Genomic DNA, 21,913 nt, shown 5'->3' with positions numbered 1-21,913 from the left:
AAACACTGCGTTGCGTCATTGTTATTGTGGGACTCGCTGTTTCACAGATTTCGACACAAGTTCGCTCTATTTACTTCGAACTTGCGGAAGAAAGAGAATATTCACAGTACGTTTCAACGATGTCGCTCCTAAAAGACAGTTCATCCGACGAGAGTTTGCAAGGTAATGTGTTTATGGCTTGTTTATTACAGACATGTTTATGCTAGCGCTAGCTTCACAACCATGACCTGAACTCAAACAAACTCACTGCACAAAAACACCACATGGGCAGATCTGAAATACTCACTGCTTTTTATCATCTAAATAACACATTTTTGAGGAACCATTGGCTCATCTTCAAAGTTCCTGCCATGTGAACTATTTAGCTTGTTTATTCCAGCTGCATGAGAGCTATCCTGGGATGGGTCAATACACAATCGTGATCAAAAGGTCGTTCATGGGACATTTTATATTATCGTGATAATCGCCAACAAAGATATATTATAATGCTGATAAAAGCTACTTCTCCATGATAAGAATCTCTTCTAGATCATTGTTGTTTTCACTTATAACAAAGTACAATACTATAACTAACTATTAAGATTATAATTACTTATATCCATAACATTTTAAACTGTCAGCAACTTTTATAATAATTTTGATATAATCATTAATCGCAATTATTTTGGCCATAATAATAGTGACACCAAATTTCGGTATCATCCCAGGCCTAGTGCTGCCCACTACTTTCTGTGATTTGGTATAAATCCAGTGAGTTCTTTTGATTTCAGGATCCTGGGTAGAGCTGCATTTCAGTGGCAGCAGTTCTCAGTCGAGTAGTCATCATGAGAGCCACGATCACATCCCAACACACAGCCAGGAAGCAGACCTGGAGAGAATGCTGCTGGAGGCACAGCATGAGTCAGGAAGGAGCAGTTCAAAAGGAAGCTCACAATGTAACAGGTTTGTTTTGCTTTTATGGCTATTTTCTCAATATAAATATTACAGTTACTGCTGTGAATAACGTTAACGGAACATTTTATGCTGTTATTTTCTTCTTTATAGCCCTCTCAGAGCCGAGACCCCACTCCTTGTGTGGAAAGGCTCAGGAGGAAACAGTACACAGGTAGATTTGCCACCATTTTATGCAGTAGGCTATATATGTTTAATGCAAGTGTCTTTGTTTAGACATTTATATAATCAAGAATAATCAAGATTTTTTTTTTTTCAGTCAGATGAAGACTTTCAAGAAAGAAGACGAGAAGTAGACAATTTGCTGAAGAAAAATGCTGACTGGATTTGGGATTGGTCCAGTCGACCAGAAAATAACCCACCCAAGTATGGGCACTGACATGGCTGTTTTAATAAACTATAAAATGTGATAGGGCTGAAACCATAGGGCTCCCACAGTTTCCTTGGAATCATTTTCCAGGACTTTTTCGTTATGTAGACACGGTGTTTACAAGCAGATTATGCCCTTTTTTTTTTTTTTTTTATAGATTTTTTATAATGAAAAATGTAGTCGAAGCCTAAGGCTCTGCTCAAGGTCCACAATTATTACAAATTAATTATACACCAGGGCAAACACTATATTTTTGTTATTTTCTGGTGTAACTTAAATTAGATGGAGAACACATGTAAACAGGTGGCAGGAAACGTCTCTATTAATTTGATATCCAATAACACAGCAAAGTAAAATATGGAGAAATTTTCAAGGACAAAATATATGTTTTCCAGGACATTTTGCCTTTACCTTTTTTCTCATTTTCCATGTGTTTTTCATGTATGGAAAACAGGCAAATTATTTTGTAGGTTTTCCAGGACATGTGGGAACTCTGAACTAGTTAACCAGTTAATCACAAGTGATTGATTATTGAAATGATCATTAACTAATTAGTAAGCATAGAATTGTTTTCTGGGCTATACATAGACTCCAAAACAGGCCATGTGCACTTATGCTTTAAGTATTGCAAAAAAATCTCATATATATGGGTGATCTAAGCAACAGATTGATTCATTGAAAGAATAATTTCTAGATTAATTGATTAACAAAACAATTGTTGACTTAAACTCTAAACACAATTCGTGTCTAATGTTCTGGGTTTATTATTTGCAATTCTCTGAGTGTAAAGCATCTGTATGTGCAAAGAGGGCAATGTGACATTAATCAGCCTACCATTTATTATAATTTATTCACACCAATGAAAAATTAATGTGGTTCTCTGTAGGGAGTTCCTGCTGAAGCACCCTAAGCGCACGACCTCTCTCAGCATTAGGAACACCAGTGTCATGAAGAAGGGTGGCATTCTCTCAGCTGATTTTCTGAAGCTGTTTCTGCCGTCATTAATCATTTCCCACATCCTGGCTGTTGGACTAGGGTAAGCAAAGTCACACCTAATGAACAATATGAATATACTATACTGTATGGAACCAAAAATAACTATGTTTGTTCTCATTTATTAAACAAATCAAAACACATGGGTGTACTAACAGTTTTTTCTTGTCTTAAGGATATACATTGGAAAGCGCCTAACTTCCCATAACCCATCAACCTATTAAGTTGGTGACATTATAGTGGCCCTACAGCCATGCCTTAAAACTGGATTTTGTGAGCCTAAAGAGAGACAAGAGGGAGCTACACTGACCATCAGTCTCCAAAGCAAGTTCCCACTGCATTGTATCTCTGCTTTTGCTGCTTTTCATATCTCTACGTCGATGTGTCTGAGCTGTTGATTGTAATGGAAATCCACCAAATATATTTTATTTTGAAATTTATAAGAATCATTCTTTATAAGGGATCATTAGTTATGTGATTTTTACATTTACTCAGCTTTTTTGAATGCACAAGTGTATAAAGAACATGTATGGTCCATATTGTTTTTCATAAGCTAAATAAAAATGTTACATAATGTGTTTAATTGTTCAGTTATCATTTTGTAGACATTTAAATGATGACATCAAAATGAACACAATTAAAATTTTATTGAACTTTGGTCAAAAATAATAAACAAGTGAATACATTGCCACCATGTTAGGAATCATTGGACAAGACAATGCATTATTATGTGTTTTAATGTCATCAGTATATGTGTAGTCAACCTTCATTTCCGCATTCACAACTACAGATATCCACATTTGCAACATGTGGTCGAAATTTAGGTGAAATTCTTATTTTAATAAATGAATAAGGGCACATGTATGAGTTCTGTCTGAAATTTCTACTTATTAACATGATCTGGAGGCACATTTACTGTATGCTGTGCAATTTTCCTCCTTAGTGATTCCATAGACAGCCACATATAGCAGCAGTGTATGAACATAAAATAGGATTTACAAATAATGCACATGAGGTTTTTAAATCGTCTGGGGACATAAACCGTAGCTGTCACAGATAGAAGTAGATATTAAGGCTGAAGATTCCCTTTGTCCTGGGCCCCAACTTGTGCCTTGTACTTTTTCAGCCAGTTCCTGAAATATGGTCAAAGTAAAAATAATGTTCTTATAGACATGTTTGTCCTCGTGTTCAGCAGTGGATCTGAGACAAAAATAATATTTCCCCTACGTTTTTCGAGATCTGCTCCAAAGACAGTGGTGTGACTGAACATTTTCCAGCTCTCTACAACATAAAAAACATGCAAAGCAATAAACATGTTTTAATACATACTTCTAAATTTAAAACACATCTGTAGTTTTAGTTTCTTTTATTATGTGGATGACAACGTGTACTTGAGTAGATACAGTCAGTGAAATTATGTCATCGTATTGACGGATAAAGTAAAAGGGAGGGAAAAGAAAGAAAAAGTCCATGTTCCAAATTCATGGTCTCTTCCACCTGTGGTTTGGCCTGAATAAATGGCCAGGGGGAATGTTACAGTCAAGCTTATTGGCCGATGATGCGTGCTTCAGTGGGCCCAAAATCTTCGAGATGGTGTTACAACTTTGACAAGACGTCATTATTAGGGCTTCCAAGAGTTCTGTTGTTAAATCATGAAATGAAGGCTTAAAATGTCAACACAAACACCAACGTTCAAGAGTTTGACCTCCAGGGAGGGCTATTCCATCAATTAGACCCGAATTGGGCATTCTGGGTCAGGGGGCATGTTGATTGCCCTGATGCCAAAGGCAAAAATCAACCTAAGCTCAGACTCAAAATAAAACAAGCCTATAGGGTCAACCTCCTGTGGCAAAAAAGTCGAGACGTGCTTTCAGCTTCTTGACCTGGAGGACAACCAGGCCATTTCTTCTTATACAGATAGACAAGTAGTAGGCTTAACTACACAGGTATGGTAAAAGCCCTATCCACTGGAGTCCCAAAATCTTTTAATTGATTTTGTCCTGAAAAATGTACAAGTTGTTGGTGGCTGCCACAGCTATCACATTATCTTTGGGGTGCCACGCGGTGTGCAGGATCTTCTTGTTGAAGTCCAGGCTGTCCACGCTGATTTCGTCCTTCTTTCTCTTCCCACCTGTGGAAACTTTCCGTGGTTTGAGAGTGGCTCGTGGTTTGCTGCTCTCTCGGGAAGCCTCCAGTGTGATATCCCTCCGGGTGTTCCGGTCAAACATTCGGAAGAAGTTATTGTAGGAGCCAGTCATTATGGCACTTGAGAGAAGAGGGAAAAGAAATTATTTAAGTTAATACTCTTCTAGGATATTTTTTTAATACTAGCATTGAATGCAAATTATTAACATGCCACTACCTGTCACTACCATTCCAGCAGCACTCAAACTTATCAAAGATACAGTCATTTTCATACAATGAGCAGAGTTTACTGCGAAGGTATTCATGGACCTATAATAAACAAATGTAAAAAATAAATATTATATATTATAAATGCCTGTGCATGATAATGACAACAATTATTAGTTGAATAAACACACCTGATATGTTTCCACTGGCCTATTTTCCATATTTAGGTCCCATACTTTGACAGAGAGGTAATCACGTGTCATCATGTAGCGTCCACTGTGACTAAACTTTACGTCCGAAATGGAGGAAATTATCTCAGAAAAAAAGGATCTGCTGCTCGGATCTTCTGGCTCTTCAAAGACTTGAAAAAGAACATAACACTCATTGCTCAGGCTGAACAATACAACAGTGAAAATACTATGCATCCATACAAACATTACAACCAACGATTACTAATGCATTATAGGTTTAAAAAAACATCACACTGCATGCAATTAATGAGCATTTTTGCGGTTAGAATATTCACTGAAATAGGAGACCCTAACTGAGCCTGCATTTGATGTTCAAAACGTTGCCTATACTCAGTACATTACAAAGTTTTATAGCATTGAACAGGCAAACAAGACAGTATGAATGATTGTAGTTGAACATTGTTAAAAGGGAGGTACTTACATTTTGAGTGCCTATCACATAGTGCTGCCGCTCTCATGTCACAGAGGCGGATGGTGCCTTTGCTACTGCTGTACACAAATACATTGCATTGGTGTGGATGGCACTCCGCAGCTGTGATTACTTCCGTGAGTTCTTCCATGTTGGCAGGCTTGATGTCTACAATATCTGAGAGAAACTATTAAGGAATTTTTTTTTGGATTGCACACAAAAGAACAGAAGTGAATGTGTCTCAAATGATGAAAAAAGGATACTAAAACTTCTGTCTGTTATTTCCAAGTGCCATAGATTTATTCTTAGGTCATCTGCAGAGAGGTACGTTTCATGATCACTATTTACAGAAATGGAATTTATGTGATAGGTGTGCGCATTTGCAAAGATCCTGCGTGGGCTCGCTTCCACCATAAGATCCATTGGCATCAGAACAGGTACCTGAAAAGCATTACACACATTACTTTTGTTGTTGTTTTTGATGTTTGGGAAAAGAAGAATCAAAGCATACCCGTAAAGCGGTGATTCTAAAGGGATCTCTAAGACGTCCATCTTCGTCTTTTAGATTGTAACCTTCTGCTCTTTTATCTCTTTCACTAATTTTCCACAATTTGATAGTTTTATCTAATAAAACACATAACACAGAAACAAGATTGCATTTACACTGAATATCAGTCCATGAGAAGGACAAAAAATGCATGTCCTACCATTTGTTGAAAGTAGAAAGTGAGCAGCATTTTGTTGTGGTAGCCATCGTATTTTATTTATTTTCTCCTCAATTTCTAAACTTTTCAAATAGTCAAATTCTGGCTCATGACTTTGAAAAGTGCTATAGACATTGTATTCTCCACGCAGATGTGGACGATTCTTCGACTGTAATGTTAACAAATATTTTATGTTAAAAGTATGAAGAAATTCAACCAAAAATGTTGTTAATGTGACAGCCAATACTTTCAGTCATTAACACAAAAACACAAATTAGAAAAAAGGGGGATACATAAAATACAAACTATATAAAGAATCACAAAGACAGTACCACATTAAAAGGACTTGGGCCATTATAAATCTTGTCATGATTTACTAATCAATGTTTATGACACTTATATGTGCACTTTGCAACTTTCTAATGCAGGGTCCGGCACATGGTTTCTGTTGATAATACTTTGAAACACATGCATTTTATAGTGAGCGGGCTCACCTCTCCTCAGATCTGTCCTGTAACTTGCCTAGTGGCATCACCTGATTGTCCCCATACAGACATGTTTAATGCCATAGTGTGGAACATTCCAGGCAAACCAATAACATCTCCATGGAGACAAGCAAGTGGCAGACCTACCAGAAATGTTTCATAATGCACCTTTAAATATTTGCCATATGGATCTTACCTCCTGTTCATGTTGAAAAATGACTACTCTGCCTCCTTTATCTCCAGTTGCAAGTAATTCTCCAGAATAGTTAAATTCAACAGTTGAGATTATGTCAGCTGAAAGTGGGCACAAATCAGAGTGAGTCACAGGAAGCACACATCACACAGAGCTGTTTGTGAGGCAGCAGCTAGGATGCCCTTCAGTTCTGGACGCGCCGATAGACGGTACAATAAGAACAAGTCTTTATTATGTGTAAACATGAATGGATGAACAGACGAACAGCAGTATGATGTCATTAGACAACTCCTGGACGCAGAGCATTGACGTCATGGACGCGGTCGCTCCCTTTAATAGCTTAGCCACACACTAGCATGAAGCTAAAGAGCGGCACACTGCATTAGAAGAGACACTCCATGGTTTAAATTAAAAACACCCGTATAAACAACGCCGCACACCACAGCTAAGCCATAACATCCACTCAGTGTCGTACTGTTCTCGATTATCACATGCAGAGCCCATGAAGCATCATCACACACTCACTCCAGCCCTGTAGCCTAGCCCCAGAGCTAACGCAGGCTACATACCTTCCGCAACATCTTCATCTATTGCTCCTTTCACTTGAGAGAAACACCACTGGAAATCATTTCCACTTGCAACTCCTGCAGAAAAGGGCACATCATTAGGCAGTGTGTGGCACTGCTTGTCCCGCACTAAAATCATCTGACAGTGGCACATTTTGACAAGTAGCCACTTAGCGCTAAAGCTGTGCGGCTAACGTGCAGACTCAGGCCATCACACACAGTGAGGAGGACCCTTTCCTCCTTTAAAGTCGCTTACCCGCCATTGCTTCATTTAGCAGCTCTTGTTGTACACGGCGTCCGATACCTTATGAACCAATGTGGCTTGCTAAGGGAAATAGATAGCATCCAAAATCAGTGTTAAGACTCGGGTCCAGATCTGTCAAGACCACGGAAATTATCCGTGATTTTTTTTCCTCCAAAATGGCGCACAGTACATGGCCAAATGACGTCATGCACACATGCTCCCGGCTCCATCAGCACCAAGTTTCACTGAAACTATTTAAGCTGAAACTCTGTTTAACCCAGTGTCAGGCAGCGAAGAGCCAGAGCCCATTATCGTTCACTTAGAACGTGATTCGAGTATCGCTTTAGAGCTGATGAAGTTACTGTTAGAGAAAGAAAGCAGTGCTCCAAACAGAAATATGCAGCTTTTGTGCATTCATATATAATTAGATTTAAGAGAAACAAAGTAGTCTAAGGTAAGTTTTTAATTTCGTAAATAGTAAATGAGTCAAAACTAATGCATTTGAATACTATCATAAATTCTAATTAAACTGGCGTAAATATGATGTGGGACAACCTTCTATGTGCGTCCTCTCAGACTGTGAATATTTATTATTGTGGATTTTCGTGAGCTTCGCTGTAAAGGTAATGCACCTGACATAATGCACCTGACATAATGCACCTGACATAATGCACCTGACATAATGCACATAACGCAAGTGACGGATATGGTTTATGTGTGATCATTGAGTGACACCTAGTGGTGTGATATGGGAATTGCACAAATGTCAAATTTACCAGTGATTCTGTAGTGTTATCAAAAAATAATTATCTTGTTTTGTTATCTTGCCTAATGAAACCATTATTACAATATGCACATACAGTTTAATTATTTGGCAAAGGTGAAACTGTTTTTATGTATAGTTTAGTTCATCTAGGTCAATAGGCTGCGTTCATAAGATAAGATATGCCTTTATTAGTCCCACAGTGGGGAAATTCCAGTATTCATGTGAAACAACATTCTATAGTTTAAAATTGAGCAGGAGGAGAGGTCAAAATGATATCGGATAATTTGCTGTTTAACTGTCAGATTGCAGATTTGTCCTGGTTTATGGTTAATATGCAGTTATTAGCCTGTCCATATGAAACAAAAACTGGCATAAAGTTTGACATCTTTGAATATTTCTTTCGAAAATCTCCTATAGAGTTATATATGCCTTTGCCCTCATTCATAGCATAATCACATTCTATTTAAATAACTATTCTTGTATGGCAAAGTTCATTGTGGTCTATTGTTTTGTTACGGCCTATGTCTTATTTTTTTAATTAGTTAAATTTGTGTTTTTCCTAGTATATGATATGCACGTGTAATTTGAAATATAAAATAGTGGATGTAAGGCTAATGCTAAAAATGAAAGCGTTGACCATACCATAACATTTATGCTGGGGTTATACAGAAAAAGAAATGGTTTGTAGTTATGAAACAGTCTGATATAGTCTGGGTAACTAATTATTCTCATTAACCCCAGCTGTAATTATATGAAAACAGCCTGGCTTAATCCGTTGCATATGGTGCCTCAGAGCTTTGTTTGTTTTCTACATCTGCAGACAGTCCTGGAGGTGGCAAGTGAATAAATAGGGATGCACCCTGCAAGACCTGGACCAAGTCTCACCTAAAACCTTCTCCGCGGCATCTCCCAAGCTCCACATCCCTCTCATCACTCACAACGCGTCCCCTGGGATCCCGTGGAGCACAGGCCTGGAGGTTAGCAACACACTATCTATATATAAAGGTGGACCAAGCCTACTGCTGTATTGGCTGCACCAGAAGTTAGTTAGTCATAGAAACAGAAATAGAACTGCCTTGACAAATGGTGCTGGAATACCTTATCGGACAAGTCCATACATGAGCACTGTTGACAAATCATACAGGCAACTTCATTCTTGAAACTTTATTTATTTATTTATTTTTTAGCGCAATGCAGTTGTTTATTACACAGTAGTAATAAACATGTTTAATAGCATCGCCTGTACAGTTCTACAACAATTCACAAGTGTCGAGAGAAAATAAAACACAACAAAAGATACAATAAAAAGAATTAACTTCACTTTTTCCTATTTGTTTTGTTTTTATGCCAGCTCATTTATTGAGGCATTATAATTAAATCGATTCCCAACAGCATTAAAATATGTAAAATGATCAATGTGTTTTAACAATGTCTCCAATATTACACCCCAAATTAGTCTGGAGAATATTGCTGCTGGACCGCTAAGCACTATTAAAAGCCAAAGAATAACAATGGTCTCAGCGTGAAAGCGAAACACTTGAATTAGGCCTCATTTGAAATTTAATAAACAGCACATCTTAATTGCTGTGTACATAGTATTTTTTCCACATTTTTACTACTTGAGTGTGTACTACTGCATGTGTGTGTGGTTTGCCGTAGCTTCATCAGGTATAAGGAGAGGTGTTGACTTTATTCCGAGCCTCCAGAAACACCACTGACTCTGATAGTTCCCCATCCCGGTGGGAATTCATTATAAGACAGCTAGAGGCTGCTTGTGGATGGTTACTGTGCTGCCCGTATGTTAACTTGTCGCTATCGCACAAGGCAAACATGTGGTGCAGCTGCTTTCTCTGGCTGTGGGCAACCTGGAGAGATTGATTGGTGAGCCTTCTGTTTTATCCAGGATCAGGGCCACATTCAGTAGACACGGTGCCTCCGGAGAAGCAGCCATTTTCCCCAGAAAATATGGCTCATTACCAGCACAGACAAAATGAAGGTATATTGACTTTCTAACATCTTCCAACATACCTATTTCTAAGCCATTTACCGACCAGTGTTTTTCAAGTTCGAAAATCTTTACTTCATTTTTACTGCGAGCAAGTCCAAAAACACTTTGTTGGTCCCGTGAACTCATCATCATATTTATGCCTTCTAAACTCTCCTGGCCTTTCTGTGTGAATTTTCCCTGGACATAAATACCGATACTCATGTGTGCACGCAATCCCTTCCCCCACTTCTGGCCCATCAGACAGTTTTACACAAACCATTGGCCAGTGTCTGCTCCGCTCAGGGGCATGTGCTATGTCCAGACCCTCAGTCTTAACTCTCTCTCACACACACACACACACAAACACGCGCACACACACACACACACACACACACACACACACACACACACACACACACACACACACACACACACACACACTCACACTCCAAAACAGCAAAGACAAACAGAATCAATTATTCAACACTCTTGTTTTGGCTTGTGTGGATGTGTATTTCTTACTTATTATTTCTGTTGTTTCTATAGTATCCAGTGGCAAGTTAACAGCCAGGAGGCCCGATGGGTGAGATATGAGGCCCAATGACTTGAGGTCTGGCTAAGTCTTTCTAATTTAGATGGCAGGAGCATAATTTGCATGCACAGCCTTCAACGTGCTTTCATTGTCTGAACCAGATTATCCTTGCGGCTCCCTCAAACTGAAGGTTGTCAAAGACTTGGCTTGGAAGACGAACCTTTGTCTTCTTGTTTATTTCCCCCGAGTGGAAATTTTCACTGTGGTCATTCGGTGTAGTTAAAGAAGCCCACACATAGACTGTCTCTTTAAATGGCACACTGTCCTTTAGCTTTTATTATTTAGCAGCTGTGGCTATTTGACCAGGCTTTAAAAGTGCACATATAACTGTAGATTTATGCATATTTTACTTGCACTCAGCCCCCTTGTCAGTGTCGCTCTTTGTGCACTAGATGGCACTATGGCACTTATTATTCAGTGTCAACCTCCCTTACCCATTCTGGAGAAGAAAGTGTGCTGCTGCTGCTGCTGATACAAGTGGTGATCACAAATTGCTTGTTTTCCCTAAGCTAAAACAAAGTTGATAAGTATCTCAGGAAATGGCTTGCTTATGCGCAGATATTAATAAACTAGTAGATTTTTATGTGTTTTTCATTTTAAAACGCCATTATGGTAGCTGTTGTATCAAGCTCTTAATGGGTAAGAATATTGTATAGAGGAAAGACATAATAATTGACAGATTTTTTAAGGCTCTATTGAAATTCGGACAAATATACTCAAATGAAATTGAACAAAAATGAATCATGTTGCCGGGCTGCTGTATATTAGATGTGAATCCTTGCAGCAATGATGTCCTTGTAACAGATCATATTGTAAATAAGATGGGTTAAATTGCACTTGTAGCTTCCCTTCAAACAGTCAAGCCGGTCTCTGGGGGTGTAGCGAGAGTGCTGCCGACTCTTCCTCTAATAACGCCAGACAATGAGATCCTAGCTCATAACATAGGCCTCCACTATATAGAACAAGTATTGGGGGCTTAGCAGCTAATAAAGTGGCAAGTCTTCAAATCCATGTCAGAAGAGCAGAGTGCCACAGGGAGCCTTCATAACACTTGTATGTGCAGGTTCAACTGCGGTGTAAAGGTTACACATCCGGATTGTGCTCATCTAACCTGATGAGTTGCCCTAAGCCCCACAAATTTTCAAGGCTGTGTTACTTATTTAAAGGAGCAAGGAAAGGATCGTCAAATATAAAATGAATGTTTGAGATTCACTCTACATCACGTATTGTGTAAAATCTAACCAGGAAAGAAAAAAAAACAGTTGGGTTTATTAATTGAGGTTTCTAGGTGATACGCTTTGTTTTGACACACTTCTGTTAAGGTTATTATTTTTGAGAATGAAAAACACATCAATTTTCTTGAGTAAATGGCGCTGCCCTGTGAGTTCACTAAACACAGTGGCAGTAATTAGGCGTGATTGCTCAGCCTGCGTCTCCTAAATGGCTTTCCCTCCAGTGAACCTGTCCCTCACTCCGGCACAGACACTCCTGCAGCATTTCCACCCACTTTGTTTGTGCCTCTTTGATCCGCACTATTCCAGTTAAAGTTACACCCATGTGCTGCAAGTTGAAACTTTGGACATTGTTGCTCTGGGGAACATTATACCCGTGGCGCCTTGTGCTTTTGTCCTTCCCTTTAGCTACAGAACTCTCCTATGGTCCCGGACAAAAGACTACTCACGACACCATTTTATGATCTCTGTGATGATACCGTTCCCTTCCTCTTCCTTTCACATGTTAGGTCTGCTGTTTTTGCTAATCCAAATTGTTAATGTCAGAAAACATCATTGCAGCTCCTCTCTTGAGACAATTGTTGATTTGGAGCAAAGGACAATGAAGTAAAAATATCTTTTGTCCTTTAACTGCAAACAGCAAAACTAATTTAAATCAGCGCCGCCTTTTGACTTTTCCTTGATAGATTTAAAAATAAAATGGTAAAAACAGATGGTAGTAAGTTGATAATTGAATCATAAAACCCCAACTATAATTTCCTTTTTCCAATTATATTGATGTGCATTATCAGCTGGACCACAATCATAGAGCTTATTGTGCACTGGGTGATTGAGGAAATATGACGAGCGCATGCCAATTTGCTTATGTGTGCGTGCTTGTGTACTAGAATTAGACATGCATGTTAAGTCTAATTGGAATGGCATTAAAAACCATTTTCAACACCAACGGCACAATCTAGCACGTGAAACACTTTAAGGCGACAACAACAAACAGGCTATATTAAAACAGGGCGTAAAGTGCTGCAGTGTCTTGCCTCTCAGTCTGTCTAATCACTATGTTGAGTGAAACATTCATGGTACACTAGATCAGTTCAATATTTAATTTCTCAACAAAGACTACATGATGGAACAGATGCTCAAACTTTGTATGTTTCTCAAGAGAGGCAAAGTCGCTTTATGGATGCTATTGAACACAGGCGTCCCGCTCAGGTTTTTTCGTGTGTCTCACCTAGGGATGGGAAATATATTGGTTCCAATATCAGTATCAGGGTTATCAGAAGGCTTCCCTAGATATTGATTGAGAAATTGATATTTAACACTAATTTTTTTTAAGATGCCTTTGTCTATGTGTGCCCATGTGTCAGTCCAAGTTTGTTCTGAGTTATTTTTTTAGACAGTCAAGTGAGTAAAAATTGAACCAGCAAAACAATTAGGTTAAAAACATAGCTGCAGGTTTACACAGTCATGCGGCAAATTATTTTATGTTCCAGACAGATACATTTTTGAAAAGGTAAAAGTGAATTAATGAAGTTTATTATAACTAAACATACATTTGCGAGACCTAGTTATTAATTATAAAATATTAATATAGGTATCAGCAAATATCAGTTATCAGCCACATCGCTAAGACAAATACTGGATCGTTATCCACAAAAAATACATATCAGGCTCTCCCTAGTCTTTCACCTTTGCACAATTTGTATAGTAATGGATAAGCCATTTTCATGTGTGCACAGTGAGTCCAAAAGCACGGACTGACTACACTACATCAATTGTTTACATCCAGGGGCACTGATGACTCAAGTAATGGGAAGCACATTAAACATGCACCAAGGTTGCCCTTTCGCCTGCACGTCACATTTCAAGTGAAAATTTGACTTGGCATGTTTACATAGGATTTCTTCATCTCCCTATCGAAACCCCTATGGGCAAGCTGAAGGTAAGGGGAACTAAGATTATTATCCCCTCGTTTCTCGAAGGAGCTTTTCTTTATGCACACCCTCGCAGATGTCGACATTTGGTTAGGCGGTGTTGGGAGAAGCCTCAGATTAGCCAGCGCTTGAGGAAGTCTGCACAGCTAAAGTTAGGACTGGTTACTTTGCCTGCACCTTCTTCTCTCCGTGTGTGTGTACTACTGTTGGGAGACTTGGAGACCCCCGTGCTTAGTCACACGTCTGGGCCAAAAATATATTTCAGAATCAACTTTGAGCTGTTCATTCAAAAATTATAGTAGTTAAAAAAATGTTGATTTCCATACCAAAGAAAAGGCTTGATACTCTATATACAAATTTCTGTAGCAGCTTATAATAACCTTACTTAGCCTTTATAATGAGCAAAACATAATTTATAATGAACAAATAATTTATTAAGAATGGTTCAGGCTTAGTAACTATTTAATTAAAGGGTTAGCAGTTATGGTTAGAGCATTTACATAGTTACTAGATCATTCTTAGTATCTGTCCTTTATGATTGAATGTTCCTGCCCTATTAAGACTAATAAAAGTGTAGTTATTATAAAGTGTTACCCTTTATAAAACACACATAGAAACAGTATTTTGTCTTGAAAATTACACTTTATTGTCTAATATCAACACAAAATAACTGTAATTTCCTTAGTGGTCTTATACTATTTCCAATATGGATCCAGACTATTGTAAAACTACTCAGGGAAGACCAAATGTAATGCTATTTATCTATTTTTTTTCAATAATGATACACGTTTAAGTGTATATTTATAGATTTTATATTTGTTTTAGTATTAATTAGTATCTGGATCTTGATCATTTTAACAACCTTGTTCAAAATTTGTGGCTGCAGTGATGTTCCCGGCAAATAGACTGTCCCATTGTGCAAACCTAGTAACAGGAAACCCCACAGATGGCGCACTATATGTCATAATGCTATTAAATCCAACAGGAATTGACAATTGAAAATCCCACCCTGGAGTTTGCCTCTTTTTAGCTTTGGCATAATCTTCCCCGGATTTCAATTGCAAAGTCAAAGAGAATGGTGGAGCACATGGGGACTAGTTATCTGGGGCAAACGTGGTCTAAGGTTGACAATGCAAAGGCTATGTTTATGTGCATCACACTATTGCTATACTCAATGTTTCCCAGAGTGGTAGAACATCCTCCCCTGAATTCTATTGCTCTTCCCACGTCCCAGTGCTGCTGTGGAAAGTAGGCCAAGTGGAGCACCAGGGCGTTGCTTTTTTAAGATGATCAGTTTGTCAGTGTTTTTTTTTTTTTTTTGTGAATGTGTGTGTGTACGCTCAGGATGGCTATTCATTCAAGTGGCTGTAAGAACAAAGAGCGGCATTATACAATTTGCTGCACTTCCGATAGCATGCAAGAGAGAGAGGTTTGCAAAGATAAAACAAAAAAATAAAAATAAAAAATAAGGACAGGACAAGCATGGTTGAAACAAACCAAAATTTGGCTTGTGTAGTCTAATTCATTTACTTCTCTACTTCCACCTCTTTGTTTGAAGCAAAGGGGTCCCTTGCCAGTAACACTCCTAGGCAGGTTCACACTGTACTGGGGATGGAAAAGAGTATTTTTAGCTATTGCTGTGCTACTTTCACCTTGACTCTGCCTCTGTCTTGACATCATAATTAACATTTCTGTTAATAGTAGCAGCACCTCAGTATGGAGATTCTGCCCCGTGTGTGGCTGGTATACCGCATAAGCCACAGTCTCGTCCTTTTGAGGGAAAATCATATAGCATTTGATGTGGACTCTCGCAGGTGAGTGTGTGGCTGGCAGCGCCTCAATCAGAGAGGTCAGCGGTGGAATGAGTTCCTCTGAGTGCTGTGGCAAAGGCTGGCGCACAAATGGCAAGAAAAAACGCCAAGGTTAAAGCTGATGCATCCCGTTTTTAAGGCCACGACGCAACACGTGCCCATATCATACTTACTGATGAGATTTTTAATAGACCTCTAAGTCTGATTTGGCACCTGACACTTATATTAAAGAGTAAATATGGGCCAGTCAGGGCTGCATTCAAATTTCCATCAGCGAAATGAGTGACGGCGTAATAACTTTTCAGAAAATAATTTCAGAAAGGTTCACAAAACATTGATGGACACAATTGAAGACGTGGCTGCGAGAGCGCGGGCGCCCTGGGTATTTGGTCATGTGTATTTTGGTCTAAATTTCCAGGGGATATTTTAGATGTTAATAGCCCTGAAGTGGTCTCGGTTTCTTATTTAATTTCTCTCGCCTTCTTTAAATGTAATTCGCCCACAGACTTGCGCCGCGAGGCTCTAAACCGCGCACAAACTCTTCTCATCATTTCCACAGCAGAATGGAAATGCAAATTGTGCGCGCACGGGCAATGCCCTTGACAGCAACTCACCACTGCACACAATTAACACGAGCGCTCTGACAGAAGTTAGTGACGAAATGTGAGGTCACGCGGCGATGTCAGGGGCTGCTCCTGTTTATTAAACGCACACTCTCACGCACAGCCTCATATACACGCACAGCCTCATATAGACACAAGTCAATAATAATAATAATAATAATAATAATAATAATAATAATAATAATAATAATAATAATAATAATAATAATAATGTAAATAGCCTATAGTCTTCCTTTTACGCACGACACACCGTTCGTAATTTCTGACTCTTTATTCCGGTTTTTCTTAGGACTAATTATGAACTGTATAAATATGAATGTTCTAGTTGTAAAGTGATGTAAACACGCACGCAGACTCACACAGGCCTGTGGTTTTGGCCGCCGTCGTGCACGTGGCTAAAGGCTGTGTGGAGATGTGTGGGGGGCGCGCACCGCTCTTGCCTTCTATCGACACAATGATCTCAAGTATAACCAACGAGGGGCGCTGTCCGTCTATCAGCTATTACCACTTGACACCAAAAGCCCGAGTGATTGATCTCATCACTCACGGCCATTTGTGTTTTTACTCCTGTTATTAACAATAAGCGCGAGCGCGTTTTAATGGGACATTTATATATGTGCCACGAGGAATTCCCCCGGCGCGCTTTGCGGGCCTTATAAGCCCAAACTAAGTTCCAATGCAAATTCAATCCAATAAAGTCCAGTTTAATATTTGACAATTTAATAAACAATTTAAATGTAGCCCTATACATTTCATTTTGTATTGTGGAATAATAAAACGGACGAGTTAAATGTATTGGAGAAATCAACAAGTGATGCAATTATTTAAATAAAGCCTGCAAATATTAATGCAGCCGTTTTATGAGCACCTGCAAAATATATAAAAAATAAATGGGGTCTGGTGACAACAGAAAATGTCATCCCTCTGAACAAAAGTGGGTCTAAACAATGGAACAAACAATGTGCAGTAAACACAGCGTGGGCTGCTGTCTGTTTGTGGCATATGGATTTGGAGTGACGCGTAACTGTAGGCGTTTGATTAATATTTAATAGAAAAGGGCTCATTTTAAAACACGCTCTGTGCAAAGAGTCTTGTTGTGTTTGCTGATAACACTTGTGCTTTTTCTTTTCCAATCAGCTCATTAAAGCACAGTGCAGGTGAGCGCCTAATCAAAGTGTTGTCCCAGTAAAGTGCGCGGATGGACAGCTGGCCAGCGGCCGCCTGATTGACTTTGCCTTGACATCTGGGAGGCCCGCTGGCCCCTGGCACGCGTATAGGCTGATGTCGCCATTTACATGCAAATTTGTGGAGATCATGAGGGCCTCGCCCCGTAAATTCACACAAAAAAGAAGACGTCACCCTCAATACGGGGCAGGCTCGTCCCGGCGAGACGGGAGGTCTTCCAAGTCACCGCGTGGGCATTTTATTGGGAGCCACGCGCGTCCCCTACTCTTGAGTTTTCTCTCAGTGGTCAGGGCTGGCTCTATGGGGGTTCGCTCTTTTGTGGCAAGTCAATAGAAAGTATAAGATAAGAGCCCCGTGTCATTACAGCGGCTTGAACATAACTAAGTCCAAAGATCACTGTACAGTCAGCTGTCACTTACCTCCCTTCAAACTGCCAGTATAAGACGCGCTAATGCGGCCGCCTAAAACAAACCCTTTATTTCACCTAATGATGGAGAGCGCATTTTCCACGGTGTAAGCCCAGCGCACAGATGATCCCACAGAATGAGCTGAGACGGATTCAGGCTCCGCGCCTCAGTGTGTGCAGCAGCTGACTCCCTCTCTCCACGTCCAGATGGCTCCTGCACACAGATTTGCATTCATTTTCCTCTCTAATATCTTCTGAAATAGCGGGGCAGCTGCATTTGTTGTCAAATACGGTTTAAAAGTCCCTTTCAGGACAGCATCGTTACCTACGTGACGGCTGCAGCGCAGAGCCATTCTCCCGCTCCAGTCAACGGTATCACATCTAAGAGGATTTGTCTCAAAGTCTCCTAATTTGATAATCAGATTTAAATCGCCTTGGCGCGTGTAATCACGGGTTAACTTCTAATAAGCGACTTGAGATGTGCGCAAAAAAATGCTAAAAACTGTATTTGCAATCTCACAACAGCACACAAAACACGTGCGCATATTTTGTCGCACATGTAATGAAACACAGACGCACTTAATACAAAATAAAAATAAATAAAAATATATAATTTCAATAAAATATTCAAAATTTATATAAAAAATCCACAGCTTCATTTTCTGATTGGGCAATTTAGAAGGAGACTGCGTCGAGGTGAAAGCAACAGCTTATAATTCACTTATGTTTGGCAGCAGCTATTAACCCTCAGCTGCAGCAGATAGATGGCAAAGGATCCAGCACATCTCTCTTCCCCGCGCCCCTCCTCTTGTCCATCCTCTCCTCCTTTCACCACTAATGAACCGGACAGTGCTTTGAAAATACACCGGAATAATCAGATTTCACATCAGAATAAAAAAGACACACTACCATGTTTTTCCTTTAGTTGCTTTAATGAGACAATAAAAGATGGTTGTGCTCTAAAAAGATAATAAAATAAAATCAAAAAGTATCCAAAAAAGTTATCTCAACCACTCAAAGCCATGACATTGATTTGTCCTGGCACAAAAATCCAGTTGCGCACAGGATGGATTATTACGCACAGAGTATTACTGTGCGCGACTTTAGGAACATTAACAAAAATAATACTAATGCATCTAATACAATATATACTCACATTAATCTGATAACGTAATAAATAAAAATATGCAAATAATTACATTCCATCCAAGCTGCATCACATGCAGTTAAAGAAGCGTAAAAGAATGAATGAGAAACTTGATCTGTCTTTGCAGAAATGATTTATGGACTGTATTCACACAGCTATAGAGATGCTCCCGACACATAACTGAATCAATTATATCTTCAAATCAATTTGTAGTAATCAGAATCAAATTAAAGTTAATAAATATATCAATTACTACGATTCCTCTTTAATAAAACACAATAAATCACTCGCTTTGCTTTCATTAAGTTCACAAAAACACGACATATTAAGAGGCTATTATTATTATTATTTGTCTGTATTAGTTTATTATGTGTGATGTTACGCCCCGTTCAATTAAAAAAGTCCAACTCACCGCGGCTGGGGCCTAAGCACGAGGCAAAAGTAGCGAGAGTGCTGTCGGGCTTGCGTGGACGAGTGGAGAGCGCCCGCCGCCTGCCTGCCGCTGCTCTGACAGGAAGCGTCACAGCTCCATATTTGGTCAAAACCACGCCTCCTGCCGCGTCACACTCTGACAGCGCCTCTCCCGTGGGTTTAGAGTTTTGGCTCCCGGGAAAGATTTCAGTCCTCGGGGAAAGAGGGCTTAGTTTTGCATGTTCCCATCCATCGTGCACGACGCGCAAGGGCCCCTTATCCAGCTCTCCTGTGTACGAGGAACACCTCCACTGGTGATCAGCCTTCGCCCGTGTGTTTGTCTTACGGAGAAGCAGCGAGCAGGCGGCAGCAGCAGCAGCACCGTGTTCTGCAGGAGTGGGTTTTTTCATTTACAACTAGAAGAAGAAGAAGAAGTCCTGAAGGTTTTGGATGCGGGTGCTTCAGGGATGTGGGCACTTTGAGAGCAGCATCACCCACCAACACAAACAACTCACATCGATTTTTCTGTGAATAGCACCAAAAACAAAGAGGAACAATAGCAAGACAACAACAAAATCTTGTCTCTTCTTGAACACTTTTTTCCAGCGTGTGGATACGGCTCTAACTAAGTAGTGCACTTTGAGAATTGTTCACATCGGACGGACTGAAGAGGGAGGCAAGACCTGTGGACCGGGTTTGCTCTCTATCCCGAGACCCCGAAGGATAACTTGGACGTTTTTTAATTTCCTTCGCTTAATTTCACAGGAGGCTCGCTTTTTAAAAAATTGTCCTAAATGTTTGGGATTCAGGAAACTATACCGCGAGGCGGGACGACGATGAAGGAGGAACCGCTGGGTGGACTGAACTCAGTCCGCTCGTGGATGCACACAGCTGGGGTGGTGGACGCGAACACAGCCGCCCAAAGGTAACGCATTGCCAAAAAACTCATCTCCCTTCCCATGCCTCATCATATCGACCCCTCAATCCCCTGAATACTCTGTATCAATTACCCAATAAGTGCCCCCCCTTCGGCTCCCTTTGCCCGTCTTTCATTACACCGCATTATTGTGACAAATCAAGAAATCTCAAAGCCCAAATGTTTTCCATCCACTTCTCCCTCCATCCCATCATCCCGTGTCTCCCCGAGGTGTCCGCTGCTTAACCGACGTGCTCTCCTCTTTCTCCCTCTTCTTGTCTCTCCTCCCCGCAGCGGTGTCGGCTTGGCACGGGCACATTATGAAAAGCAGCCTCCATCCAACCTCAGAAAATCCAATTTTTTCCATTTCGTCCTGGCGCTGTATGACAGACAGGGTCAGCCCGTGGAGATCGAAAGGACAGCTTTTGTGGACTTTGTGGAGAAGGAAAAAGTAAGCATCCTCTTTTCACAACACAATCAGGCACATGTGTCCAAATTACGCGGCTCTAAAAGGTTTTACCGGACTAGTCACGTGTAATATTGATTTGTTTAAAAACTCAATTGCTCCATGACAGACAGTCGTTGCAAAGCGTCTGGACTTTAAGAGTGTTTTTCACCACACATATTAAAGTTATTTGTGACAGTACTACTTTGTATTAAAACCTTGTCTCTTGCCCAGGAACCAACCAGTGAAAAAACTAACAATGGGATTCATTACAAACTACAGTTATTGTACAGCAATGGTAAGTAAAGACAAATCATATTTTAAACTAAATAAACAACAATATAGAAATGTGTATAAAATAATAATAATGATAATATAATAATAACAATAATAATAATAATAATAATAATAATAATAATAATAATAATAATAATCTAAGTTCATAATGACTTTTGCTAAAAATATTGAAAAACAAATCCATGAATATTTTTTGGGAGTTATTTGTTTTTTTATTTTGTGTTTTGAAAGGCCTGTAATTGACCTTTATTTTTATTTTTCTGCCCACGCAGGCGTCAGAACAGAACAAGATCTTTACATACGGCTAATCGATTCCATGACGAAGCAGGTAAGCTTTGAATCCACGTGTTTACGCTTTATCATTTTACGCACGGCTTATTTTTCTGAATTAACTTTTATTTTTGAGGCTTGAATATTGTAGAAGATGAAACACTTCAAATGCAATATTTAAGTGAAATAAAACATGAGGTAAATTGTCTGCATGTGGCCTCAATAAAATGGAATGAGTGTAATAATGAGAGGAGACAGCTTCTGTTTGGAGTGTTTACGCGTGGCCATATCGTGTTGCAAAGTGAATTTTAGCCTGACACACTTGGGCTTCTTTGTAGGCTCGGTTTGTCCAACATTAAATTTTCAGCAGTACGTC

The 21,913-nt window shown here is 39.6% G+C and overlaps 3 protein-coding genes across 11 annotated transcripts in view; 2 read left to right on the top strand and 1 right to left on the bottom strand.

Moving 5' to 3' along the window:
* The first annotated feature begins 5 nt into the window (after positions 1–5).
* On the top strand, positions 6–2,887 carry bnip4 (BCL2 interacting protein 4). The gene is made up of 6 exons (XM_033979546.2): positions 6–162; positions 771–942; positions 1,045–1,105; positions 1,211–1,317; positions 2,208–2,357; positions 2,490–2,887. Exons 1-6 carry the CDS (start codon positions 120–122, stop codon positions 2,536–2,538), a joined length of 582 nt encoding a protein of 193 aa, XP_033835437.1. The 5' UTR covers positions 6–119; the 3' UTR covers positions 2,539–2,887.
* A 778-nt stretch (positions 2,888–3,665) lies between these two features.
* Positions 3,666–7,711, bottom strand: ppp2r2d (protein phosphatase 2, regulatory subunit B, delta). Its single transcript, XM_033979207.2, has 10 exons — positions 7,531–7,711; positions 7,278–7,352; positions 6,712–6,809; positions 6,034–6,199; positions 5,838–5,950; positions 5,590–5,767; positions 5,339–5,503; positions 4,858–5,027; positions 4,677–4,768; positions 3,666–4,579 (listed from the first exon to the last, which is right to left on the bottom strand). Exons 1-10 carry the CDS (start codon positions 7,535–7,537, stop codon positions 4,300–4,302), a joined length of 1,344 nt encoding a protein of 447 aa, XP_033835098.1. The 5' UTR covers positions 7,538–7,711; the 3' UTR covers positions 3,666–4,299.
* A 1,451-nt stretch (positions 7,712–9,162) lies between these two features.
* ebf3b (EBF transcription factor 3b) overlaps positions 9,163–21,913 on the top strand; it is a 79,089-nt gene continuing 66,338 nt past the window's right edge. For 8 of the 9 annotated variants that reach the window (XM_033979198.2, XM_033979195.2, XM_033979197.2 and 5 more), the window contains exons 1-4: positions 19,838–20,534; positions 20,820–20,976; positions 21,205–21,268; positions 21,540–21,595. In XM_033979198.2, the coding sequence (XP_033835089.1) occupies positions 20,404–20,534; positions 20,820–20,976; positions 21,205–21,268; positions 21,540–21,595 (408 nt within the window). In that variant the 5' untranslated portion in view covers positions 19,838–20,403. Of the gene's footprint in view, positions 9,262–19,837; positions 20,535–20,819; positions 20,977–21,204; positions 21,269–21,539; positions 21,596–21,913 lie in introns of those variants that run through there. The other variant, XM_033979199.2, reaches the window with a different exon arrangement.

Source organism: Periophthalmus magnuspinnatus, chromosome 15 (assembly GCF_009829125.3).
Source record: "Periophthalmus magnuspinnatus isolate fPerMag1 chromosome 15, fPerMag1.2.pri, whole genome shotgun sequence".
Lineage (NCBI taxonomy): Eukaryota > Metazoa > Chordata > Actinopteri > Gobiiformes > Gobiidae > Periophthalmus > Periophthalmus magnuspinnatus.
Note: the sequence above shows the minus strand (reverse complement) of the source record. Positions and strands in the feature narration are given on the sequence as shown.

Bases quoted from the DNA above. Each gene is read 5' to 3' on its own strand.
- ppp2r2d (XM_033979207.2), bottom strand. The intron at 6,810-7,277 runs GTATGTAGCCTG...GCCCACTTTCAG, and splicing joins AGATGAAGATGTTGCGGAAG to CTGACATAATCTCAACTGTT. The intron at 5,504-5,589 runs GTATCCTTTTTT...AGTTTCTCTCAG, and splicing joins AATAACAGACAGAAGTTTTA to ATATTGTAGACATCAAGCCT.
- bnip4 (XM_033979546.2), top strand. From the start codon at position 120: ATGTCGCTCCTAAAAGACAGTTCATCCGACGAGAGTTTGCAAG. The intron at 1,106-1,210 runs GTAGATTTGCCA...TTTTTTTTTCAG, and splicing joins CAGGAGGAAACAGTACACAG to TCAGATGAAGACTTTCAAGA. The intron at 1,318-2,207 runs GTATGGGCACTG...GGTTCTCTGTAG, and splicing joins CCAGAAAATAACCCACCCAA to GGAGTTCCTGCTGAAGCACC.